Source organism: Cladophialophora immunda, assembly GCF_000835495.1.
Source record: "Cladophialophora immunda strain CBS 83496 unplaced genomic scaffold supercont1.1, whole genome shotgun sequence".
NCBI classification, from domain to species: Eukaryota; Fungi; Ascomycota; class Eurotiomycetes; order Chaetothyriales; family Herpotrichiellaceae; genus Cladophialophora; species Cladophialophora immunda.
The window spans coordinates 7,263,713-7,288,667 of record NW_015622541.1 but is presented as its reverse complement, the minus strand read 5'-3'; the positions used below and the strand labels follow the sequence as shown (position 1 = coordinate 7,288,667).

The window sequence follows — 24,955 nt, the reverse complement described above, 5'->3', positions numbered from 1 at the left end:
GTCCTTCGGCCAAGAACACTCGGACATATCGAGCCTCATCCGTCACGTCTCCGCTTCAGAATCACGTCAACTCATCAAACAGTCTTAACACCCCCAAACAAATAGCGTTATATTTCGACTGAAAGGGAATAAGCGCAAACTCCTCGCTTGACTTGATATCTCATGCGAATACGACCCCGAAATGAAGTGGCGCTTCTCTAAGGATAGGGCGATAAGGGTGATAGAGGTTCAATATCTCCATTACTCCTTGGGCATGAATGCCACTGACTCATTAGGACAGAGCAGCGATGTCGAGGCTGAATTAGGGTCGGGCTCCAATGACACCAGCCAAGATCCTCCTACGCCTCCCGACATTCGACAGTTCCTCGATGGCCGAGATAAGTTTTACCCAAGCCCTCTGGACACGGCTTGGATGGAATGGACCAGCAAAAGGAGGCTGTTGGCAGAAGGAAGCCTGTTGGAAGGCCTGCCGCCGGCGACGAGAACACCCATGTCTCTATCACCCTGTGCTAATTTCGACAACAATATGATAGGCAAGGTATGTCACTTTCTTCGATCGTTCTGCTGCAACTTATTGGATTTCCAAAAATCCAGCTTTTTACGCTACAGTTCAGGTCGTGGATACCACCCAAATATTTACAGACCATTTTTCGACACTTGAGAGGCTCTACCATTGTGCCAAAGACTCTCACATTAAGGCATGTTTCAGTCGAGATTGTCAGGCAAACAAAGCGCTGCTATCAAGAAACATTCGTGGTCCAGTCTGGTGTGTCGCCTTTTTCGACTGGATGATCCAGTGGATTTCCTGCCACCTTACGGCCCTAGGTCACTATCATCAACATGGCCAGCCGCAGGTGAAGATCAATCTTTCACTATCTCTCTTACAGTGCCTCAAGGATCCGAGGTCTGGTGAGAAACGGATTCCTTTGAGCTCTTACGTGCTACCTGACAGAACGATCTATGATCTGGTGGAATGGATTTATAGAATGGACGTCGGATACACCCCAGATCGTTCTCGCGTGTCGGCCCTGGTAGCCGCACATTCTTCCACTTTCTGGTGCCCGGACGAGGTGTATGAAGAGGACGTCACAAGTGCCATCGGCCAGGCTGAACGGTTGGGGAGCTGCAAATACCGCCTGTTCAATCTCATTTCATGTTGTCCCCGGGAAGATCAAGACCTACCAGCCCTTTTGCTCATGATTGGTGATACACAAGCCACTCGAGCCCGCTATTTCAGACATCAAGAGGACTTCGCCTTGAGGGAACAACCGGCCGTTGCGAGCTTTGCTGACTCGTCGGGCGCGATCACCCATGAGGGTTGTACCTCTGATCATTGTGACTTTGCATTGCTCGATAGCACTCGAGTTGCGCAACGGCATAAATGCTGGGGGTCTGACATCTCCTCATGCCCTGCAATACATTTCCCTCGAACATCCCTGCAGCCTGCCGATCGGTTGATCTGGAAGGCGGTGGAATTGTCGACAGCGTCTCGCGACGCACCTGCTCTGACCGACGGAGAATATATCGCCATATCACATGTCTGGTCTGACGGAACTGGCGCAGGTACAAATGGGCCTGGCGTGGTGAACAGGTGCCTCTTCCAATACTTTTGCGAAGTGGCAAAAGCCCTGGACTGTGTGGGTGTCTGGTGAGACACCGTCTCAATCCCTTCAGATCCGAAGCTGCGTGCGAAAGCTCTTCGTGACATGCAACTGAACTTCAGCTCGGCCAAGCATACCGTGGTCCACGACGAATATCTGGTCAACATTCCCTGGAAGGATGATGGCACTCCTTGCCTGGCTTTGGTGCTGAGCCCGTGGTTCACACGGGGTTGGACAGCTGTTGAGCTCGTATCATCTCGAAGCGTCAAGGTGTTATTCAAGGATCCCAACAACGACCGAGTGCCATTGATCAAAGACCTGAGGAGAGATGTCCTGGCCTCCCGACTCCACGACTGCCTAGGTCATAGAATAGCAACGGAAGTCATCCACAGGCTGCTGAAGACAAACGTCGAGCCTCGTTCAGTGCGGAACCTGATGCGAAATCTCAAATCGCGAAACAACTCCTGGCCAAGGGATCGGGTTGTGGTTGCAGGCCTCCTGGCTGGGGTGAAGCCAGACATGGATGCTGTCAACATGGAGGCACGTATAATGCAACAAATCGTCACCTCATATCGCCAAGTCGATGCAGGCATATTGATTCATGGATCTCCCACAGTGGTCGAACGTGGACCTCTCTCCTGGTGCCCTTCGAATCTTTTTTCTGGGTCAACAACTATCATTCTACAAAATAGCACCTGGGGTCTGCTTAAACTTGATGTTGATAGCGACAGCGGCTCATTGACTGGCACATTTTTGGCGCGGACTCTGTCATCGCTGCGTGAAAACGACGTCGAACCTTTCATGATGCACAGCGCTTCCCAGCGGAAACTGATGGTTGCACTCCAGCATCCGACCGAATATCTGGTTCTTACATGCTATCGTCGACAAAGGTTTTGTTTGGTTGTCAAACCGACTCAGCTCCCGCGCGTGGAAGACACCACGGAAACGTTCATCGAATGTGACTATATCGGCGTCGCCTTGATGGATGTGTCTTACGATCCAGAAGGCTGGCTTCCGAAGGTTAAGGTCCAGATAGGCTCTACATCCGGGTCACCAGACCTCGCCCTCAGAGCCGATGATGTCCTGAGCGTCTATCGCGGGCAGGAAGAACAATCAACTCAGCTGGGTGACTATTACTCTCTGGAACCAATCGGCAAAGGATATGAGTGGAGCATCGAGAATCAGAGATGGGAGAAAGATGGAGCACCGTATCTGGGTCTTTCCATGGTTACGTGACTCGAATCTGAGAACACACTGCTTTGCACCTACCCAGAATGCAGTAGAAGGTAAGCAGGCTCAGAACAAGATGGATTTCACTGGTGCGAGTAGCCATAATGAGAGACTAACCTGCCGACATCCTGAGCGATTGGTTAGTCCGGAAACCTCCAAGCATGTTCATTAGTCCATCGAACAATCAACAAGTCCCCGCGTTCAATTCCCTGAAGATCATGCTGGAGTCAGCATGGTAGGATTGGTACGTCCGTGCAAGACAGAAGGCTCCCAGAAGATGATCGACCAATTTGCAGAGCTCCTGAAGCAGCCTGCTGTGTTTTGCCTGCGTTTCTCTTGCTCAACCTGGACTCGTCGTACGTTTTCTTTGCCTACGGGAGTGAGGTGGAGATGTCCATTATCTAGTTGTCCGTTGATTTAAGGTCTATTGACCACGGGAACGTGGATCCTAGATCGTGCGCAGTCTTTGCTCTCCGATATGATGGAGATTTCTGTCTTCTGTTGTTGCGCCAAATGGTCAGGTACTATGAAGCGCACTTCTTGGGTCAGCAGGTGGAAGATGGAGCAATCTATATCGATGGGCAATGCCCTGATACTCAATTTCATGACCAGATGTCAACGTGGTTACAGGGAGATTCGTCTCGAGGCGAGGCATCAACATCCCGCCTCGCGGACAGCTGACGAGGCTACCCACCCCTTTTTTTTTTCTCTTCCTCTCCTCCACCTCTCTCCCGCCATGCACATAGTCGGTTGACTCTCTCACCCACACCTCCACACTTCCTCGAGCACAGTTCCCTTGCCCGTCGAAGAGGAACAATCCATCCGACCATCCCCTTGAGGCGCGGGCTCACAGGACGCAGTGAACGCCCACCCATCGCCCCCAGCGTGTTCCTGCAGCTGGAAAGTCGCCTCTCCGCAGTGCTCAAGGCGATATGTAGCCACGTCGTCTTCGTCGTCTCCGCCGGCGATGTCGATGTCGAATTCCACACCACATTCAGAAGACGCCCCGTACGCGGAAACGACGACGGGGCTACATGGCTCAGAGCCCGTGAGCCAGGCGTAGTTGTTGACCGCATCGTGGCCGAGCGAGATTGTTGTTCCGGCGGCCGTGTGGTTCGTCATAGTAGCCACAAGCGCCACGGCGAGGGAGTTCCCGAGTCTCATATTCGGAATGGCTGACCTCCTCGTATGCGAAAGATTCGTGTCGTTCGGAAATGTTATGGCCGTTGATTCCAGATGGGCCAGATGAAGGGGTTCGGGCGTGAGTGAGGCTGCGAGCCCCCTTCCGACCCACAAGTCTTTTATATCCATTAATGTTCTCAAGCAGAAAGTTCGTTGCCATGTTATGTTGTTTCTCCATCGAGGCAGTCATACGGTCTCAATTGCACCTTGCTGGGTCAGCTTACGACAGTTGGCACATCTGGATGTACTCATATGGGCTGAGGTCAGCCTTGGGGAGCCTTGAGGCCTTCTTTGCAACCAGAGATGAAAAGATGACACCGAGGAACGACAACGAGCCGTATTTAACCACAACTGTGATTGACGCAATCCCAAAGCACTGAGAAACGAACTTTTGCAGTCTATTAATGGTACACATTCATCAAGCCAGGAACAAAGCAGAAAGGTTGGTCCATCTGTTGCTTCCAAATAGCTCCATTCTTTCCATGCCTCGAAGATATCCTCCCGACTTGGAAGAAATTAATGACGCCTGACCAAAGCGTCCTACTCCCAGATTGCATCTGGTCCTCGTAATATCACGCATGGGCAATCCTTCATTCGGGCAGCCCTGGCCCGAACCACATAAAAATACTAGCTGTAAGCCATCACATTATTCACCACTCTCGAAAGCCCGAAAGAAATGGCAGCTTCGACACAGAATAGAAGATTTGAGCTGCTACCATGCCAAGCGAACGATCTCTTCCGCTGCCATCTAGATCCGATGTTTCTCGCTCTCTGTTCATAAGGTCAGCTGGCATTCGCATTGGGGTTAGATGTTTCAAGTCAGACTTACCCAGCCTCGAATACAGCATGTATAATGCCATCTGGTTGCATTCTTGCGTTCCGGTAATGGTGACCAGCCTTTCATTGCTGTTGTCCTGTGGCTCGTTGATCTTGATGACACTTCCGCTGAGATGCCGAATCTCATTGATTTTGGCGCCACCCTTGCCAATGATCGCACCTACCATATCGTTGGGAATGAAGATTTGCTGCGTGATTGGTTGTCCTGGCATCGCGTGTGCTGGCTGGGCAGGTTGTCCATGAGCAGCAGCAGGCTGAGGCGGCATTTGCCCATACGCTGCCGGTTGCTGTGGGCCGACCCCATAACTCGGAGTTCGTGGCGTTGCTCCTGCGTACGGCTGGGCGAATTGAGGATATGGTTGTTGGGGAGTACCATGCATCTGTGGTGCGCCATAGGGCTGAGGAGGCATTCGTTGTGGTGGATGCGTATTGTGCCTCTTATACATGTCTGGGTGGCCATATTGACCGCCGGCCGGCTGGGGCACATATGGCACAACCTGCATACCACCTGGGACAACTCCTGCCGGACCGCCACTTCTTGTGGCATAAGCGGACGCGGCAGGGCCACCAAAACGTTCCGTCAATTGCTCAACCAAGGTGACTGCAATATAGTACGTGGCAATGTGAACTGCATCAGCGACGCCAAGTACGACCAGAGAGCGCTCGGTGGAAAGGGGGAGGCACGAGTCCGAAGCGTTGAGGCGAGCTCCCGAGGCTTCCTGGATTTCTCGGATGCGCACGCCAGATTTTCCGATGATGGAGCCGATCAGGATATGGGGGATCAGGAGTCGCAGTGGGTAGGTCTTGGATTGCGCGGTGGACGGAGCTTCGAGGGGCTCGTTGTTCAGGGTACGAATGATAAGGCCAAACGCCTTTGCGACAGCATCTTGAGCACCACTAACAGTCAAGATGCGCTCAACAGCACCCCTGGAATAATCGCTCACGGTGCACTTGGCACCAGAAAGTCTTCGGATTTGCGTGACATTCTCGCCGCCCTTGCCAATACAGGTTGCAGCTTCTGCACTTGAAATGACCGCACGGATATGAATCCAGTTGGTCTCATCTTGCGGCGGCATAGATGGAGGCTGAGACGTGGCTCGATCGTTTTGGGAAGCAGTTTGCGACTGCGTGTCTGGCGAGGGAACGGTTGGTGCTCCCTTGGTTCCCACTGCTGTGGCGCCTTCAACGTGTCCATCTGTTGATCCATTTGTAACCGGTGCTGGTAATGGGTGCTTTTCAGTGGGCTTTGGACCTTCGACCAGTCCGCTGCTAGTGGCAGCAGATCCCTCAGCGGCAGCATCATCTCTGACCACCTTGTCTAGCGCTGGGCGTTTGGCGTCCGGTAAGTCAGTCGGGGCAGAAGGGGAAGAGGGATCTTCCAAGGGGCGTTTTGCTGAAGACATGGCGTGGGAGCTGGGTGAGGCAGACATATTGCGTGTATCGAGGGGGTTACCCAGGGAGACAGTGTGCAGGTAAATTTCTTTTTTATTATTTCTTCTCTGGGATAATTCTTTTTATGTACACCAAGAGGTGGTCGAAGGAAAACTTGCTGGTGTAGGGGAGAGGGTCGAACTGCGAATGCGAGAGCGAAACGCCAGGGATAAGATTGTGAGTGTGAAAGAGGATAGGTTCAGGTTCGTGCTGGGGTTGGCTGTGAACTGGAGAGATATGCTGTGTGCTCTGAAATGGCTCGATGAGGTGCAAGAAAGGACGTGTGGAGGTGAAACTGAGGGCGGACGTGCGAGATGCTCAACGGAGGAGTCGTAGAGGAGATAGTGATGGTGATGGTGGGTGAGGAAGTGTGTGCGAGGATGGATTTGAGTAAAGCAACGCCTTTTGAAGATGGTCCTGATCCTCTGTCCTTCCCGTATCTAGCAGAAGGGTGAATCTGTACTTAACTCAGACGCCCAAGATCGTTGGAGGGAGGACGAGACAGAATGAGACACAGGGTTGGGATCGGAAATGATGGGCAGGGAGACGTTTGACAGATTCCGCAGCACAAGAAGAGAGGAGCTTGGAAAGCGCAGGTAGAGACTGTAGAAGAATTCAGGTGTCGAGGGTCGGGGGAGGTACCGCGGCGCAGAAATGCAACAGGACCGGCGAAGGGTGTTTTCGAGGTAGAGAGGGAGCCTAAAAGGATGAGGAGATGGGTTGAGGGTTGAGGTTGAAATGATCGAGGGACGATCGACGCCTCCTTAGGACGCAGAAGTTGCAAGCTTGACAAGGGGATGGGGGCGCTGGTGATGGCGTGTCTGGGGGCAAGCGAGTTGGGAAGATGAACGAACAAATTTCGAAGAGACACCAGACCGCGCGAGAGGGGAAGTTTGATTGCGTTGCCAAGCCACGCCTCCAACGGCCATCGCGATGGTCTCACGTGATATCACTTGAGGCCTCTCGTCATTACTAAGCTACCAAACACCAACGCTTTGCCGCTGCTATGTTACCCAGTGGGAGGGGCCTACTGCCGAATCTAGACGCAATCCCATTTCATTTCCAAGACGGCAAGATAGTCCATGATACAGATCCTTGATCCCTCTAATGTCACAAAAGTATTAGAACAGGATCTCGCGCCCAAGTCATCCCTTGGCGACCTTTGCCATGCCTTTTTGTTTCTCTTCCAAGACTTCTTTCAACATGTTGGCAACATCCTTGCGACGACGTGCCTTGGCCTGCCATCGTTGCTTATCTTCTGCCGATATCATGATTAACCCTCCGGTCTGGCTTGTTCTGAAACCTCGAGCTGAACGGGTGCTATTGGTAAATTTGGAGTCTGGAGTATGGTAGACACTGCCGGCACTTCCTGGGGTCGCCGCGGTATTTATCTGTCGGCTCCTTGGAGTGCTTGGAACTCCAATAGACATGTCGCCATTGCCGACGTGGGACGTACCCGAGGACACGCTCATCTTTTTGAGCTGCGCTTCCAGGACGTCGACGTCTGCACTCTTCTGTTCCGCCATAGTCATCATCTTTTCGACCGTCTTGGTCACGGCTTCCACAGTCGGCTTCTTCCGAGAAGACGCTCGTCCCAAAGCCCCCGTTGTTTGGCTCGAGTCATCGGTCGGAGCCAATTGGGCGAGCTTCGCACGAAGGATGGAAAGCCCATCTTCAACCTGAACCATCTGCGTCTGCACACAGGTAAAAGTCTTGCGGAGATCATGCTGGATGGAAGTCTGCTCGGCAGAAAGAGGTGCGCTCCCTGCACCGTCGGTAGTTGACAGACTGTGCAAGGTCTTACGTACAGACATGAGCTTGTTTCTCAAGTCGAAGACTTCTCGCTTTATCAGAGCTTGGGCCTCTTCAAATTTCTCGATGTAATCCCCAATACTGCAATCCGCAAGCATGTCTGAAAGCACCGTATATCCTTCATGCAATCTAGCAATATCAGTCAAGAGAAGCTCGTCATTCAGGGCATCCAGTGGTGTCTCGGATTTGAGCACAGCTGGCCATGATTGATTGGTTGCCTCGGGTTGCTGGTATTGCAGGAATGCTGTTAGCGACCGGCAATTAATTCCCAGGGTATATACCATCGAATTAATATCCGAGTAAAGCCGCTCGATCTGTGCTGGTATGCCAGTCTTTTGTGTCTCTTCGCGAGAACGGGGTTGATAAGTGACGAAATCGTCCAGTGTTTCGGAGGGCGTGATAGGCCCTTCCAGCTCCTGGCGCAATCTCTCATCCTCGTCATCCTCAAGTGGTGCGAGCTCCTCAGATTCCGCTTGCGCTTTTTCGCGCGCAATAGCCTCGCGGCGAGCCTTCTCTTTCGCTGCCCCTTCCTCCTTGGTCCTCGCTGCCTGGGCGGCCAGTGCAGATTTCTGGTATTCAGCCTTCCGTTGGTCAATGATGGACCGAGGGTGAGCCGGTGCACTAACCGACCTGGAGGCATCTGCTCGGAGACCTTCGATTGAGAAGGCCTGCCTCACAGGGCTCGGCGACCGTGGACTTTCTTGCGGTTTGGGGGGGGCGAAAACAGGACCGGCACCCACCTCGCCAAAAAGCGGTCTAGCAGGCTTGGGTGGTATGGAGGCCGCAGTAACCTTCGTAAACAATCCACCTGTGGGACTTGTTTCTGGACTCCTGTCGCCACTCTTGAACGAGCTTTCTGGTGATGTCTCCAGATGCTCAGTTCGTTCTTCAGTGACATCCTCCTCCGCACTTTCATCTTCGATTTCTTCTGCTTCATCCTCATAGCCTGAGCTGAACTCATCTTCGTCGTCATCCGGTAGTTCCGGATTAAGCTCTTCAGCTTGGCCTGCCCTAGGCACAGGAAGGAAATCTGGCGGCAGAGGGGCATCATCTGGCGGTGTTTTCGATGTATTCGACGAAGCCGAAGTCTCACCCGATACATAGCGTGGCTTACTGACAGTATCGGGCGGTAGAGGTGCCTCCGGGATGGTCTTGCGATCAACAGACTCGTCCTCGCTCACAGGCTCTTTCTTGATCTCTGGTGGTGGGCCTACAGAACCAAAAGTAGGTGCTGGCACACCTTTTTGTACGACAGCTGGTGTTTCTTGGGTTGTGTTCTTTGTGCCAAACATAGCCATATGAGAGGGCTTCGGAGTTTCCTTGGGAGTTGTGGACGACAAGGCGTTGAAAGACCAGACCGCGGTGGGATTTGGAGCTAGCGGGGTGGTGGTCTCATTTTGCGGCGGGCCAAATATGGTGGAAACCGCTGGCACAGGAGTAGTTTTGGATTGAGTGAGGGTGGAGGGAGGTGTAACCAAAGTCTGAGGTGGTTTAACTGAGGTCTGTGGTGAGAATCTCTGGGACGACGTATCTTGGATTCTGTCGGATTCAGCCTCGCTCGGTCCGCTTTCCTCGTCCATTTCCTCTTCTTTGTTGTGGGTGGGCGACAGTGCGGGCTTGCTGTCGCCTAGCATATCACCAAACGAGGTTCCAAAGCTAAAACCGCCTGGTTCTTTGGGCGGTGGTAGGTCGTCTTTCGCTGTTCCATCTCCTCGGAATGATGACTGCAATTTGAAAGCATTCGCCGATCCAAAAGAGCTGGGGGCGTCGCCGGTTTTCTTCGTTGCAAATGGAGATTCTTGAGACTTGTTGGAGCTGAATATATTTCCAGTTGCTTGTGCAAAGGGACTCGTCCCGCTCGCTGCACCGAAAGGACTTTGGCTGCTCTGCGCCGAGGTGCCTCCCGCAAAAGAAGAAAAACCCCCTCCCTTCGAGAACGAGGAAAAGCCTCCGCTGTTTGCGCCACCTGCGGCTTTTGCGAAAGGACTAGAGGTTGAAGCGGTACCAAAGGCAGAAGTCTGACCAAATGCAGGAGTACCTCCGAAAGTCGAGGGTTGTCCAAAAGCCGACGTTCGACTTCCCAAAGCACTTACTGACCCAAACGCGGGAGCATTAGTCCCTCCCATAGGCGTAGCTAAACCGAACGCAGGCCGTCCGAAGGCAGGTGTCGACGCTGCACCTCCAGTAGAGCCAAACCCCGTGCTAGCCCATGAAGGTTTATCAGACGTGATCGGGGAGGAAGTCCCAAATGTTTTGGCAGAAGAGGCGCCAAAGGCTGAAGGGGCTGCGGGCACACCAAAGACCTCGCTTGCAGCCTGTCCGAAAGCACCGGCAGAATGTGGTTCCTTAGATGTAGTAGGAGCGGCGGCGGCGGCGGCAGCAGGAGGCGGTGAGGAGGACTGAACAGCAGGTGCTGAACCTTCCTTTGCAGTTTGCACAGATGCAAAACCGGGGAAAGTAATCTTTGATCGCACTGACTCGTTGTATATGATCCACCAGCCCACCAGAATGCCTTCATTGTTCAATATGAGCAGGCATGGCACAGGTCCAGCAGTTTCTTCGATTTCTGGGTCCGAAGGGATAGGGTTCGGAACCTTTTCGGAACTGGACAAGTCTACTATCATACCGATAGGCGAAGTATCCTCCATCGTCGCAGAAAGGGGAAGCTGAGCGCGTCTCGTATCATCTTCGATTGTGGTGAAAGTGAATGCCGAAATGACTGGATCTTCCTGTGACAAAGCCTGGTCCGACTTGGAGATCAGGCCGACGTCTGTAGCGGTTGTGGCGGCTACTATTAACAAGTCTCGAATATGAGGCTGGAAATTCCTCAGTCTCGAGATGAAGTGGAAAGCAGGGAGTCTGGGTAGACCGAATGGTGGCAGGATCTCGGGAAGTTTCTGAAATGTGAAGTTGGTTTTCTCCCTTTGCACGATGTAGTATTCTGATGGTGGGATCTCATCGCCCGTGTTGTTGGGTGTATATATGATGAAGAAGGTATCGTTCTCGAGCCATGATATGCCAGACACATGCGAGTCTGTGGGGAGGCTTGTTGACTTGGGAATGGTCGCAACAACAGTTCCATCCGGTTTCATCTGGACCGCCGTCCCGTCCGCCATGCCTGCAACCAACTGCTTGCCTCGATTACTCCATGACAGACAACTTGCGCCTCTCTTGAGCACATTGTCCTCGTTGCCAGATTTTATAGCCCCGGCTTTTAAGTCAAGAAGCATCAGCTCGCCATTTGCGGTGATCACAGCGAATAGCTCCGCCGATTCTGCGACTGGATTTGGCGCAACTATTCGGAGGTTCTGGCCATTTGTGGAGATTTCTAGGGCAGGGGTAAGGTTGCCTTTCTGCAAGCTTTCAGCCTGAAAGGCTACAATTCCCCCCGTTGAGGTTGCGATGACAAGGACGCTCTCGTCACAGGAGAAGGCGAGATGAGATACTCGCGGATATGGCAACTTGATCTCTGCCAGGAATTGACGTGTCTGGCTTTTATCAGGTGGTGGAGAGTTGAACGCTTCTCGGATCTTGGTCGTGGAGGTGATGTAGACAGCATCCGGCCCTGCGGCAGCTAACAAGCCTCTGGCTGACGCAACACTGAGTAAAGACGACGAGGGAGGAGGGGGGTTATCCGCAGGCCATGGTGTCGGAAGGAGCTGGACTCTCGACTCGCCATTAAGAGCTGCAAACCCCAGTTCATTTGTCTGAATTTCTTGTAATTCGGCTCCATCTTTTACGTTGACACCCAGAGAACCAGCAGCTGAGCCGCTTAACGCGGCATTTGAAAAACTAAACGCCATTCTTAGTCGCGGTAGCTCGGCCGACAGCGACCGTCTTGCGTCAGTAGGTGAGAGAGGGGATGAGACATGCGTGTTCGACAGATTTCGTTTTGGGGTTGGAGTTGTAAAGGTAAAGGAATGTCGCAGGAGTGCCCTGGGCCTCCAAACCGATGGTGTCTTCTTGGGTTCGGCAATTGTGAAGGACAATCATAGAGTCTTAGGCAACAGGAAAAATGCGCGACTCCTCCTGACGGCATAAAAAGGGGAGTGCGCAACTGTCGACAAGCACCAGCGACAGCCTGCGGAAACCAAATAATATGAAAAAGTCGCGACTGGTGCATTGCGGTATCGCGTTGTTGTGCAGGGCCGTAGATTACGGTGGATCAATGCGAGTGCGATTGTGTCTGTTCGCAGCAATCTTCCACCTGAATCGTCCGTAATAATGAGAACCTCTCATGGCTGCATTCCGCGTCCGCAAGTCCCAAGTCCTTTTTCAAGGGAGTTGTCACCGCGATTCTTGCGTCCCCAGCTCTGCACAGAGATGAGGGTCGAAATTGTTCCATGAGACACCATATTAAGTACGAAGATCTAATCCAATATCCCAGCTGCGATAGACAAAGATACAACTGTGATTACAGGGATTGCAGTGAACTTCCTGGATTGCTCCCGGCAAGCCCATCTTGTCACGAGGCTCAGTATGCCCAAATGCAGGACCCAGTATTGCCCTTCCGATGATATTTCCCTCGCTCATTTCTCTTCAGAAGGTTAATACTCCCTGGACAGCGTCTCAACAGTATCTTAACCTGTCCAAGACACCTTCCAACAGTGGGCAGCACATGCGGACGGAGAATGAACTCCATTTTTCCCCTTTTTCTGACTCAGACACCTCGTGTATCTGATGCGCACAATACAAGTTCCTCGTCTCAGGAGTCTCCGAGCCATTACCATTTGCAGTGTCTTACCCCACTGGCTCTGTTCCCCACGCACGCTCTCCATGAACTGCAAACCTTACACGGAGGGGACATCCACCGGAAGGCCAGCTTCGAGGGGAGATCGGAGGTCAAAACGATATTACTGGTTCGCAGTCCGGACGTGAGGACGTCTCGAGCGGTACCGCCGGGGTGGGTTTCGGCTGAACATCGACGAGGTATCTGCAAGGACTAACCTCTTGTAGAGGGGCCTCTGCACGAGGTCGCTAACACGTGGCGCAAGCGTTCCGTCGACTCGAGGTCAGATGGGACATTTCCCATTTACAATTTCCGCACGAACCAATCGTCTGTTCACGCCATCTGTCTTGCCTTGAACAAAGTGCGTTTCTTTAGGGCGGTTTATCTACCCGAGGATATTCAATATCCACATGAAAGTCAAACACCCCTTCAATTGTCATGGCATGGTCACTGCCAGAGTGACAATCGTCAGCCCTTAGGCTCCGAGAAAGCACCTGCGGGTTTCCCTAACTGTTTCGAGAAATCGACCTCGGTGATTCCCCGCAAACCCGGGGGATTCGAGACCACATCGACTGCTCCCCGCACTTCCACCGGCCCAAGCCCGAGGGTGAAATTTGAGCCAAGAGCCGCTGCCTATCGCATCCAGGAGCCTGGCTCTCGCTTCTGTCCTCGTCGCCACCCTTCTGTCTTGAGTTTAGATGGTTTAAATGACCTGACATGTCTGCTCTCAGAGGTCTAGCCCCGGCCACTTCTCAAAGTTCGACCAGGAAGGCATCTTATGATATCCAATCAAACAACGAGCCTCTCCTCAACAGGACTAGATGCCTAGGGTTTTGTGACAAACGGTGTGTGTCTATTTCTCGTAAACTCGGAGACCAGTTCAGACCACTCGATATGTTCTCGCTTGTCCTGAAATCCGGAGCTTGCCATCAGCAAGCCTGACGCCGTTGTATAAAGCCCCCTCGTAGTGCCAGGATCATGCCAGGCGGCTCTCCGTTCTCTCTATCTTAGGGTCCAAAGGCGGTTTCTCGCAGAAGAATCTCGCAGGCTCGTATTTGGATATCAACGTTTGATAGACGTTTTCTCCCACAATGGGGAAACTCATCCCCAATGCCTTTAACCTGGCGGTCGTGATCTTCGTCGCGCTGGGTTCGACGTCCTGTTCCTATGGAATGGCGATCATCGGGTAAGAATGCGCTCACTTGATTCTGAGTTACCGAACTAACACAAAGGAAGCTCTACCATAGGACAGCCCAGCTTCTACAGATCTCTCCACCTTGCTCCTCAGGGCGAGCCGGGCTACAGTCGTACCACTCAATATATCGGTGCTTTCAATGGTAAAGCTCTCAAACTCAACGCACAGGAATAGGAAAACATTCTGACATCCCGTCTTGCTAGGTGTGAACTCTGCTGGATCTGCCATCGGTGCAGCGGCCTGTGCCTATTGCGCCGACAAATTTAGTCGCAAGCACACCATCCAAGTGGCAGCAGTGATTCTTGTTATCGGGGCAGCTATTTGCGCAGGCTCAGTGGACAATGCCATGTTCATGGTTGGCCGTGTCATCAATGGCTTGGGTGTAAGTCTCTGGAGAATCTGTGCAGGCATTGCAAATGCTTCATGATCCTCGCATCATTTCCTTACGGTGTGACATTGCTAACCACATAATAGATCGGTGCTTTGGTGACCGCTATTCCCATGTACCAGGCAGAGGTGTCAACGCCAGAAAGCCGCGGCTTCATGGTCTCGATGCATGTAAGCGCTTACCAGACAGCTTGTGAAACGCTGGCCAGCTACTAACAAGGCATAGGGAGTTATGTTCGCTATGGGCTACACTCTTTCCGGTTTCATCGGCTTTGGGGTATACTTCGTTTCGGCAAGCGGATCGGAATCATCCTTCCCTTGGCGGTTTCCTATTGCATTCCAGATGGTCCCCGCTCTCCTCCTGCTCGCGGGCTCTCCCTGGCTGCCATACAGTCCCCGTTGGCTCATGATGCAAAAGCGCTTTGACGAAGCCCATGAAGTGATCAAGCGTCTGCATAGGTCAAAGGATGACCCCCATGACTCTCTTGCCCGCAAAGAGTACTATCAGATGAAGAAGCAGGTTGAGTTGGACCATCAGATCAGAGCCACGACTTCCAAATGGGAAGTGTTCAAGACAAAACCAAATCGGAGACGTGCTCTCGTCGGCTTCCTGCTCATGTGGAACAATCAGTTCACGGGCGTCCTGATCATCGCAAACTATGGGGTTATTCTTTACACCCAACTCGGTATGACAGGATATTGGCCACTGTTACTCAGTGCCTTGTGGGTCTTGTCGACGGTAAGTTTCCCTGATTCCCGAGATACTCTCCTAGCCTCAGAGAAGCTGGTTGCTCTCGGACGGTCTCTTGATATCGGCACACGCTAACGGATACATGCAGTTCCCTGGTAATATCTTCTGCGCTTTCTTCGTCGAAAGATTCGGCCGACGGAGGTTCATGCTCATCGGATTGAGTGGTATTCTTGTTAGCCTTATCTGTGAAATTGCCATCCAAGCAACCTACTTGGGCACCACCAACCATGTGGCATTGGATTTTGGAGTCTTCTTTATATTCTTGGTAAGTCCTTGGTTCACCAGACGCTCGATGGGCTCTATCCCAGCAATCTGCATCGAGCGCCCTGCATTCCTAGTCGGTGCCCTTCGTCTGACTGACCTCTAATCTATAGTTCATTACACCTTTTTGGTCGACTTTCATGGATGCCAGCCAATTCCTCTATGTGTAAGTCTTTCTTGGTTCGGGACCAAAAAGAGGTCTCAATCCCAGTTACTAATGTGAGGCGACAGATCGGAAATCTTCCCAACGCATATTCGCAGCCAGGGTATGGCTGTCGGTATGTGCGGCCTCTATCTGGCAGACATCATCCTACTCGTCGCGGGTCCTATCGCGCTGAACAATATCGGCTGGAAATTCTTCCTGGTCTTGATCATCCCTACGGCTTTCCACATTGCCTTCGTCTATTTCATGTGCCCCGAGACCAAAGGCCGAAGCTTGGTATGCTCTAACACGATCAGTTTGTTACCTGACTATTCACTGACACGTATTCTAGGAAGATATCAACGCCCAATTTGGCGAGCAGGTGGCCATCCACTTCTATGGCGCCACCGACGCTGAGAAGGAAGAGATGGAAAAGGCCGCACAACAAGACGAGGAAGATGAACTTCGCAAGCGAGGCTCAATCGGTGAGAAGGCCAGCGGTGTGCACGAGCACGAGCTTGTGGAATCCAAGGCCTGAACAGTCTGGGTACAAGCTGGATCTAAGCTGTGTTTGGTGTCTGTTGGACGAAATACCTTCCTTAGCCCTCAGTGCCTCTTCCAGCAGCATATCGAACTGCCCACAAGCGCCAAAGTCGCAAGCAATGCAAACTTGACTCTAGATACTTAGATAGGGTAGAACACTCGGCGTGATGTCGCTAGAGAAATGCAAGACTGTCCGGTGTCCGCCAAAATGGGCTAGTATGAACACTTCTTTTAAAGCGGCGGAATCTCGCGCCGCCGCGTCGTCAAGTATTGCGCATCACGAAAGCTGCCTTCCGGTCTGCAGCAGACCAACAGTCAATTGTCCCTTCAAGCCTCTCCCTGTCCACACAACATATCTCTTCTTTGACATCTAGGTTAGACATCATAACTTCATCGTCACGCTCTCCTACCAGCTTCAATCCGTGCACATCAAATCCAAACCGACTCGGTGGTCTCTTAACATTACTGTCCCCAGTCAAGGCTCTGCGCCTCTGCCGCAAACATGCCCGGCTTCGACTTTAGCAACTACAATCGCAACGCGGCCTTACATGCACGAGGTGTCCCACTGCCGAAGGCAACGAGCACAGGGACAACTATTGTAGGGTGCATATTCGACAATGGCGTGGTGGTAAGTGAACAATCCAATTCCACCAATTCCACGTTAGATTCGAGCAAGCCTGACAATCTGGATAGATAGCTGCAGACACAAGAGCAACGAGCGGACCTATAGTTGCGGACAAGGTACGATTACACACAGCTGCGCCCCCAAGAATCTTTTGACCTTTCTGACTCTGAACAGAACTGCGAGAAATTGCATTATATCTCTCCCAACATCTGGTGCGCCGGTGCTGGTACTGCAGCAGACACCGAATTCACTACCGCCCTCATCTCCTCCAATCTCGAACTACACTCCCTATCTACGGGCCGGACACCCCGAGTCGTCACGGTGATGACAATGCTGAAACAGCATCTCTTCAGATACCAAGGCTACATCGGCGCGTACCTGGTGGTTGCGGGTGTTGATCCTACAGGAGTGGGATTATTCACCGTACACGCTCACGGCTCAACAGACAAGCTCCCCTACGTGACTATGGGCTCTGGTTCGCTTGCCGCCATGGCAGTATTCGAATCGACGTGGAAAAAAGACTGCAACAGAGAAGAGGCCATCAAAATCTGCTCGGAAGCGATTTTGGCCGGTATCTTTAATGATCTGGGTTCAGGAAGCAATGTCGACGTCTGTGTGATTGAGAAGGACAAACCATCGCAGCTGATGCGGAACTACATCAAACCCAACGAGCGGGTAAAGAAGGAGCGCAATTATAAGTTTGCAAGAGGCACGACTGCGGTGCTGAATGAGAAGGTGATCACAAAGGAGGAGATCGGGCGGTATGTTACTGTGCATGAGATTGGCAGCGGAAGTGACTCGGATAGCCTGGTCGTCGTGGAGAAGATGGACGTGGACGAGGTATGAGAAGGGCTGCTGCCGGGAAGAAGCTGAACGTGTATCATCATTGCCATCTCAGGCTTGTTCATGGACTGAAGCCATCCAACCGGGCATAACTGCGGCGGACATGGGCTATGGCGCAAAGGTGCATCTAGAGGAGAACAACAGGCTTTGCGAAGACTTCCGAGCCACCAGATGAACTTCCATTCTTGATGTAGTTCGGCATGCATTGAAGTGTAAGCTTGATCGGATGGTTGTGGTGTGCTGGCGCTGGTAGAGGAGCGATGGCAGACTACCGCCAACAGAGCTCCTCCTGTCTCGTTGATAATGTCAGTCTCCGAACAACCTCTACAACTACATCAATGTACACTGAAGATGCATCTTAATAATTCAGCGATGTGATACTGGGAACGGTGCTAGATCCGTTGTTCCAGCTCTCTCAGAAACTGCTCCAGTACCAATGCTCAGCGGAGACATGCAAAGGCCACGTTTTCTCGCTTGGGATCCTTGAACGTCCCTTCAACAAGACCGATCCTCGCTGGCGTCGCATTTTTTACGAGGTCCTTGAGCCGGGCCTGAAAGCATGTTTGCTGAATTCAGTTGACCGTTTTCTTCTAGGAGCCCGTCCTTACGTGGGGTCGACCGCCCTTCGACGACCGAACAGCAGAGTGTGTTGAACCACCAGCTTTACTTCAATTCAAGACTTCACCATGTCAGGCACACAAGCGTCTCCCCAGGCAGGAAATGGCACGCTTTTGCTCATCTTGATCCAAGTCGCCTCAAGAGCGCTCACCTTCGTCGGCAACCAATTCCTTCTTCGCTTTCTGTCTCCATCGCTATTGGGGATCTCGGTCCAGCTCGAACTCGTTTCTGTAACAAGTTTATACTTCGCACGAGAGAGTCTTCGAGTGGCTTTGCAACGGCCGCGCTCATCGACGCAGTCATCAGATGACATCTCCGCTGGACAACAAGAGCAAAAGGTCGCGGGAACGGAGACGCAAACTGTGGTCAACCTCTCCCACTTGGCCGTGCTCCTGGGTTTGGGTGTCTCGACACTATTTGGTTTCTCGTATCTACGGAGTGCCCCAGATGAAGTTCTCGACAGCCCTTACTTTGACCCATCCTTCCAGATCTATGCAGCTGCAACCTTGGTTGAATTACTTGCCGAACCAGCATTCGTTGTCATCCAGCAGAAAGGTCTGTACACAGACAGGGCACGGGCAGAGACCAGTGCCGCTATGGTAAGATGTCTTTCGGCCTGCATCGTTGCGGTGCTGGGACATCGGAAGGGCCTCGCTCCTTCGATATTACCGTTTGCCGTGGGACAGACAGCATATGCCCTCACTCTTTTGGCTCTTTACTTCCTGCCAACGGTCAAACTATCGAGAGCCGACAATTTCAGCCTCGCCCCGAAACGAATACTCTTGCCCGGGTCAGACCAAACATACTACTTGAAGCTCTTCCACAAGTCAAGCCTCTCGCTCGCAGCGACCATGTACCTGCAGTCTATCTTCAAACTCCTTCTCACTCAAGGCGACGCTCTGATCATGAGTTTCTTTTCCACTCTCGCTGATCAAGGTGCCTTCGCGCTGGCCTCCAACTATGGCGGCCTGCTAGCACGCCTCGTCTTCCAACCGGTGGAAGAGAGTAGTCGAAATACATTCGGACGACTTCTCTCTCCATCTTCGTCGAGCAGTAACAAGCCACCGTTGGACTTGAATTCGCCAAAGACGAACCCCTCGGACCAGAACACCAATACCCGCCTTGGCCTATCCTACCTGTTCACAACTCTACACGTCTACCTCCTCTTCTCGCTACCCATGATCAGTCTGGCACCCCAAATCCTCCCTCTCCTCATCCCCTACGTCCTCTCCCCCCAATGGCGCACCCCATCAACATCTCTTCTCCTCTCAACCTACTGCTACTACATCCCACTCATGGCGCTCAACGGTATTCTCGACGCATTCGTCACAAGCGTCGCTTCGCCGGCGCAGCTGCGGAGCCAGAGTCTCTGGATGCTGGTGTTCACGGGGATTTACGGGGTCGCGGCATGGGCCATGTTGAGGGTGTGGGGGACGGGCAGCGTTGGCCTCGTGGGCGCGAACATGGTGAATATGGGCCTGAGGATTTTGTGGAGCTCGTGGTTTTTGAGAGCCTGGCTCACCCAACGCGAGGACGAGTCCGGGCAAAAGGGGTGGGCAAAGGCGATGATGGTCAGGGATGCGGTGCCAGCAAAGGCGACCATCGCTGTCACGCTGCTGGTGATGCTCGGGCTGAAAATGGGCGGCTCATTCACGACACCAGAGGCGGGAAAGGGGCAGTTGGATCTCCAGTTTCTGGGGGCTTGGATCAGTGGCGTGGTGGTCTTGGGTTCTACCATGTGAGTTCCGCACTCTTTTCGGCATTTCTTGTTGGGGAGTCTGAACCTCTAGTCTTCATGGTCGTCCAAGTTTCTCCCGTGTCTAACGAGTCCGTCTAAATTCTAGTCTCATCGCCGAGCGCGAATTCCTCCTCCAGCTCCTCGAATCTATCCTCCCGCAACGCCTCGCTGCAAAGATTCCCGACTTCTTGAAACCCTCTTCAACGGAATCAACACGTGAGGCTTCGAAATGATCAACTTTTTGAAACTTTCCATTAATCATCAAACGTGATTTTCGTCGAGGTCGTCTTCTCTCCTTCCTCGGCCTCCCGATAGAAGGCACCATACTCACTATGGACCTTCTTCTTGACCGTGGTGCCGAACCTCAACAGATTTTCGGGAACGTCTTGCTTGGCAGCTTTCAAGACGTTGATCAGCGAGCCTGCCAGGCCCTTATCCTGTTCGGTGAAGAAAGTGATTGCAAGACCGTCCTTGCCAGCGCGGCCCGTGCGGCCGATGCGGTGGACATAGTCTTCTGCGGTCAAGGGGAATGTTACATTGATGACGAGTTTCACCTCGGGGATGTCCAGCCCCCGTGCTGCCACGTCGGTAGCCACGAGGAGCGTCGTGGCGCCGGACTTGAACGATTCTAAGCTGTTGATCCGTGCGGACTGGGACATGTCGCCGTGGATTCCGGCGACATTGAACCCCCGCGAGCGGATGAAGTTCTCAATCCGGAGAGCCTCCTTTTTGTACAGGCAGAATATCAGGATGCGATCGTTGCGCTTTTGGCCCGCAGTATGCTGCTTCAACAACTGCAAAAGACGCTGCTGCTTTTCAGAGCCGTCAATGACTTCGACTTTCTGGACGATACGCGTGTTGGCCCTCAATTCTCCCGAGTCATCGGTATCCTCGCGGCCGATGGTGATTTTGACCGGTTGCTGCATGAACGTTGCCGCCAGCTCGCGGATCGACTTCGGCCATGTGGCGGTAAACATTGCGGTCTGTCGCTTCTTCGAAGAAGACATCTGGGAAATGATCTGTTTGATGTCGTCTTCGAAGCCCTTGTCGAGCATCCGATCTGCTTCGTCCAGGACCAGATACCTCGTTTTAGATACATCGACCGTTCCGTCCGACATGAAGTCCTTCAGTCGACCCGGAGTTGCAACGACAATATTCGCCCCTTGCAAACTGCGGCGCTGTTCGTCTTTGTTGGTCCCTCCGTATATACATGCCGCCTTGAGCTTCTGAGTTGTTTTGCTGAGCTTGTCCAATTGTTCAAAGACCTGGATCGCCAGTTCCCGCGTGGGTGCGACAATGACAGCCCTGATTCCCTTCTTCTTCTCGAGAGATGTGAGACGGACAACAAGAGGCAACCCGAAGGCAAGTGTTTTCCCACTGCCTGTTTCCGCCACCCCAACCACATCTCGACCGGACAACAGGAAGGGCCAAGCGGCAGACTGAATGGACGAGGGCTTTTGGAAGGAGGAGAAGATGCTCGAGAATTGAGAGGCCAACTCTTGGGGAAGGTGTGAAAAGGCGAGGAGAGGTTGTACGTTGGTATTCTGTGGGTCGAAGATCTGCACAGATTGTGTTTTCAAGAAGTTATCGACTTCGGCTTGTCGCAGTGTACCAAGAGCTGATACAGGCTTGTTGACGGTATTGCCGTTGGCTTTAGCATTGTCGGAGACTTTATCTTCTGGGGCTGGAGTTGAGTTGGCTGTAGCGTCCGTTGAAGAGGGTGTGATATCTTGCAGTCGCAGGGCTTCCTTGCGGTCTCTCTTCCTCCTCTTCCGCTCCTGCTTGGCCAATAGAGCGGCCTCGTCGTCAAGTTTATGCTTGCTCATATTGACCGTCGTTTATGTGCTTTCCCTTTTGCGTACAAAGTGAGGGAAAGGAAGCGAGGTTGGTGCAGGGATATGTGGGCGCACCCAGTCGTCTCCGCCACCGCAATTGAGAATTTTGAGAAAAATAAATTTCGAGGCATCGGGAAGCCATTTACTCCGCCGTATCACATTATGTCAGCAAGGCTGCCTCGGCACCGCCGCCAGCCCGGTCGGCCTCGTGCAAAACTGCGACCAGCATCCATCAAGACCTATCTACAGCTTCGGCTTGCTCTTGTCCATAAAGGCCTTCATCGCCGCCTTGGCCTCGTCACTGTTCAGCCTCACCTTCAGGTCCACTGCTTCCCACATGCTCGCCTCTCGCTGCTCTGCCAACACAGTGGGCCGATTCACCTGTGCCTTGGCCATTCTCAGACTCTCGGCGCTGTAGGTGCCTATCCTCTTTGCAATCTTGAAGACCTCGTCTCGGAAGGCCTCAACCGTGTCACCTCCAATGACTTTGGTCACCATGCCCGCATCGTACATCTCCCTCGCATTCAGCTTCTCGGCCGCCAGTAGCAGGGCGTTCGCTCGCTGTTTGCCCATGACCTTGGGGAAGCTCCAGCTTGAAGCCCCTTCGGGGACGAATCCCAGACTCATGAAGGGCGTTTGAAACACTGCCGCTTTCTCCCACGCATACACCAGATCGAAATTCCACAGTTGGGTGCATCCCCATCCGATGGCGGCACCGTGGACCGCGGCAATGAGCACCTTTGGGTAGCCCTGTAACTCTTCCCCCAATTTGCGGCCTGCTTCGATTTCTTGCTCGATCGTCGGTCCAGATTGGCCCGGGGGCAGAAGCACTTTTCCCGCGCAGTAGTGCTTTCCCTTGCCGGTGAGGACGATCACCCTGATGGAGGGGGCATTGCGCGCCCAGTGAAGCGCGTCGGCTAGGTCGTGGTACTGTTGGAGGGTGAACGCGTTGGAGATCTTGGGTTGATTGTATTCCAGCAGTAGTGCCCCCGGTGAAAGGCTGGTTGCAATGACGGTCTGGTAGGATGGGGGTGTGGTGGTCATTTTCAGGTGAGCTGTTTTCACGATCACTTAATTGTCAAGAAGAGAACGAATGCTACCGGTCACAACGACGATGACTGTACGGATATCTGGCACTCTCATCTACACATTCTACACCTCTTCTATACTTTGGGGGTCTTGAGTACTCGAGGACCATAAGGACTTGTGCTGTGGACCTCGGAAGCAAGGCTATCTTGATGTGGTAAGACCCCGCTTCCCCGCAGAAAGTATGCTGTATGGGCAAGGCTCTGGCCGTGGAGAAACCAGCTGTGGAGTTGCTGCTGGGTGTATTGCCCTGGATAAGTTGAGCTCTCCTAAGGATGACTACCACCCCTCGCCCGAGCGCCTGTAGATGGGGCAACGGTATTCCCATGAGCTTCATTCCGCAAAGAGCAGCCTGCATCGAGACGGTGTGAGTTGTGCAGCCATCCATTTCCAAGGCCCGAGCTGACCTCGGCAGACGATTCGCCTATATCTGCCTCGGGCATACATAAACGCGTTGTGCATGTACACTATTCTCTAGGTGTACAAAAGTCTAATCCTCAGACGGATCCTAGTCTTCTCGTCACAAACCATTGAGCAGCCATGGCGACGACAATCGACGTTGACGCCATCAAGAAGCGATCATGGAGTGTGACCAGCAGCTACACTCCCAACAACATCATCACCTACAACATCGCGCTAGGCGTCAAGGGCACCGACCTGTCGCGATGCTTTGAAGCACATCCAGACTTCGCGGCCATGCCGACGTTCGCCACGCTCCCCGTGATCTCTGTCATGCGTGAAGTCACGTACGGGATGATGGAGTTCCTGCCAAACTTCCAGGCACACAACCACGTCCACGGCGAGCACTATCTGGAGATGAAAGGCACGTTTCCCAAACAGGCGACGTTAAACACCACTGCCCGAGTGGTGGATATTGTGGATCGCCGCAGCGGCGTCACCGTGGCCGTGGGCATCACCACCGTTGACGCCGCCACCGGCTTGGAGATATGCTACAGCGAGTGGACATCGTTTGTCATGAAAGTCCCCGGAGCAGGGGCATCCACGAAACCCATACCGCGCGGTGCAGCCACGGCGACGCACCCGACGCCCACAGATCGCAAACCGGACGCGGTGGTGGAATACAAAACCTCGCCGGAGCAGGGGGCCCTGTACCGCGCCGCCTCGGGAGACTTGAACCCCTTACACATCGACCCCGCGGTGGCCAAAGCAGGTGGTTTCCCGGGCCCGATCCTGACCGGGACCTGCACGGTGGGGATGGGCGTGTTGCACATCATCGACACGTTCGCCGGGGGGGATTTCAGTCGGTTCCAGAACGTGAAGCTGAGGTTGAGTAAGCCTGTGTTTCCCGGCGAGGTGGTGAGAACTGAGATGTGGCGGGAGGATGGAGGAAGGAAGATTGTGTATAGACAGCTTGCTGGGGATCGGGTGGTGATCTCGCAGGCAGCGGTTGAGCTGAGAGATGCTTCTTCGCCGCTGAAGGCGAGGCTGTCATAGCTGGCTGGATAGTCACTTATCGAGTATCTACGGTCATTGCAAAGTCCTAGGCAGGCGCAGGGAAATCTGCTTACTACGGCAAATAATACAGCTCATTGACGTTGCCATCTTGGTCTGCCTCTCTACGTTTCTTGCGCTCTCTCTCTCGCTCTCTTTAGAAACAATGAGTATTCCATTTTACATTCTTCCCCAGCTAGTGGAGGATCACTTAGCCCTTCTCCCCCCACACTTTTCGCCTCCCCCCAAGCGGAGCCCCTGAAATCCCACAAGCTACCGAGCCACTACTACTTTGCCCCCCTCCAACTCCTCTTCCTCCACCTCAAGGCTATCCTCCCTCCCAGCTCATCCGTTACCGAACAAATCCTCGGCACCCCCGGACGCGCCCATGTCAAGATGGTTGACACACCGCACAGGCAGCTCTGTCAGGGAGTCGGACTCAGCACAAGAACCCGTGGCTAATAATCAAGTCTCCCCTATGAAGGTTCCGGTTGAAGGATCCCCTTCCCACCACCCTATGGGGCCAGTTAGGTACAGTATACTCCAGCTAGGTATCTTTCGTAACCAAAAGGTTTTGCCCCCAGCCTCTTACAAACACTCTCCCCGCGCTTGAGTGTCGTATCTCCAGCCATCTCCAGCAAGTACCCAGCCGGGCAG

General features: G+C 53.1%; 8 protein-coding genes across 8 annotated transcripts; 4 read left to right on the top strand and 4 right to left on the bottom strand.

Annotated features, from left to right (window-relative positions):
* Positions 1-3,590: 3,590 nt before the first annotated feature.
* On the bottom strand, positions 3,591-3,995 carry PV07_02135 (uncharacterized protein; the record flags this gene model as incomplete). The annotated part of the gene is made up of 1 exon (XM_016388726.1): positions 3,591-3,995. One exon carries the CDS (start codon positions 3,993-3,995, stop codon positions 3,591-3,593), a length of 405 nt encoding a protein of 134 aa, XP_016255654.1.
* A 333-nt stretch (positions 3,996-4,328) lies between these two features.
* PV07_02134 (uncharacterized protein) lies at positions 4,329-7,122 on the bottom strand. The gene is made up of 2 exons (XM_016388725.1): positions 4,843-7,122; positions 4,329-4,784 (listed from the first exon to the last, which is right to left on the bottom strand). The coding sequence occupies exons 1-2, from the start codon at positions 6,278-6,280 to the stop codon at positions 4,762-4,764; spliced, it is 1,461 nt and encodes a 486-aa protein (XP_016255653.1). The 5' UTR covers positions 6,281-7,122; the 3' UTR covers positions 4,329-4,761.
* Positions 7,123-7,161: 39 nt separating this feature from the next.
* On the bottom strand, positions 7,162-12,158 carry PV07_02133 (uncharacterized protein). The gene has a single exon (XM_016388724.1). It carries the CDS (start codon positions 11,894-11,896, stop codon positions 7,427-7,429), a length of 4,470 nt encoding a protein of 1,489 aa, XP_016255652.1. The 5' UTR covers positions 11,897-12,158; the 3' UTR covers positions 7,162-7,426.
* Positions 12,159-13,841: 1,683 nt separating this feature from the next.
* On the top strand, positions 13,842-16,132 carry PV07_02132 (uncharacterized protein). The gene is made up of 9 exons (XM_016388723.1): positions 13,842-14,008; positions 14,059-14,159; positions 14,221-14,399; positions 14,492-14,575; positions 14,631-15,143; positions 15,244-15,420; positions 15,530-15,582; positions 15,648-15,855; positions 15,911-16,132. The coding sequence occupies exons 1-9, from the start codon at positions 13,914-13,916 to the stop codon at positions 16,094-16,096; spliced, it is 1,596 nt and encodes a 531-aa protein (XP_016255651.1). The 5' UTR covers positions 13,842-13,913; the 3' UTR covers positions 16,097-16,132.
* A 471-nt stretch (positions 16,133-16,603) lies between these two features.
* PV07_02131 (uncharacterized protein) lies at positions 16,604-17,572 on the top strand (the record flags this gene model as incomplete). The annotated part of the gene is made up of 3 exons (XM_016388722.1): positions 16,604-16,729; positions 16,795-16,842; positions 16,901-17,572. 3 exons carry the CDS (start codon positions 16,604-16,606, stop codon positions 17,570-17,572), a joined length of 846 nt encoding a protein of 281 aa, XP_016255650.1.
* Positions 17,573-18,255: 683 nt separating this feature from the next.
* PV07_02130 (uncharacterized protein) lies at positions 18,256-20,158 on the top strand (the record flags this gene model as incomplete). Its single annotated transcript, XM_016388721.1, has 2 exons — positions 18,256-19,925; positions 20,032-20,158. The coding sequence occupies 2 exons, from the start codon at positions 18,256-18,258 to the stop codon at positions 20,156-20,158; spliced, it is 1,797 nt and encodes a 598-aa protein (XP_016255649.1).
* Positions 19,392-21,848, bottom strand: PV07_02129 (uncharacterized protein). Its single transcript, XM_016388720.1, has one exon. The coding sequence runs from the start codon at positions 21,749-21,751 to the stop codon at positions 20,180-20,182; it is 1,572 nt and encodes a 523-aa protein (XP_016255648.1). The 5' UTR covers positions 21,752-21,848; the 3' UTR covers positions 19,392-20,179.
* Positions 21,849-23,386: 1,538 nt separating this feature from the next.
* PV07_02128 (uncharacterized protein) lies at positions 23,387-24,301 on the top strand (the record flags this gene model as incomplete). Its single annotated transcript, XM_016388719.1, has 1 exon — positions 23,387-24,301. One exon carries the CDS (start codon positions 23,387-23,389, stop codon positions 24,299-24,301), a length of 915 nt encoding a protein of 304 aa, XP_016255647.1.
* Between the last annotated feature and the right edge of the window lie 654 nt (positions 24,302-24,955).

What these genes read in the sequence shown, in the direction of transcription:
- PV07_02134 (XM_016388725.1), bottom strand. Translation starts at nt 6,280, where the DNA reads ATGTCTGCCTCACCCAGCTCCCACGCCATGTCTTCAGCAAAACGCCCC. An exon ending in CATGCTGTATTCGAGGCTGG is followed by an intron (nt 4,785 to 4,842) that starts GTAAGTCTGACT and finishes CCTTATGAACAG; the next exon opens with AGAGCGAGAAACATCGGATC.
- PV07_02133 (XM_016388724.1), bottom strand. Translation starts at nt 11,896, where the DNA reads ATGGCGTTTAGTTTTTCAAATGCCGCGTTAAGCGGCTCAGCTGCTGGT.
- PV07_02132 (XM_016388723.1), top strand. Translation starts at nt 13,914, where the DNA reads ATGGGGAAACTCATCCCCAATGCCTTTAACCTGGCGGTCGTGATCTTC. An exon ending in GCTTCATGGTCTCGATGCAT is followed by an intron (nt 14,576 to 14,630) that starts GTAAGCGCTTAC and finishes AACAAGGCATAG; the next exon opens with GGAGTTATGTTCGCTATGGG. An exon ending in GAGTCTTCTTTATATTCTTG is followed by an intron (nt 15,421 to 15,529) that starts GTAAGTCCTTGG and finishes TCTAATCTATAG; the next exon opens with TTCATTACACCTTTTTGGTC.
- PV07_02129 (XM_016388720.1), bottom strand. Translation starts at nt 21,751, where the DNA reads ATGAGCAAGCATAAACTTGACGACGAGGCCGCTCTATTGGCCAAGCAG.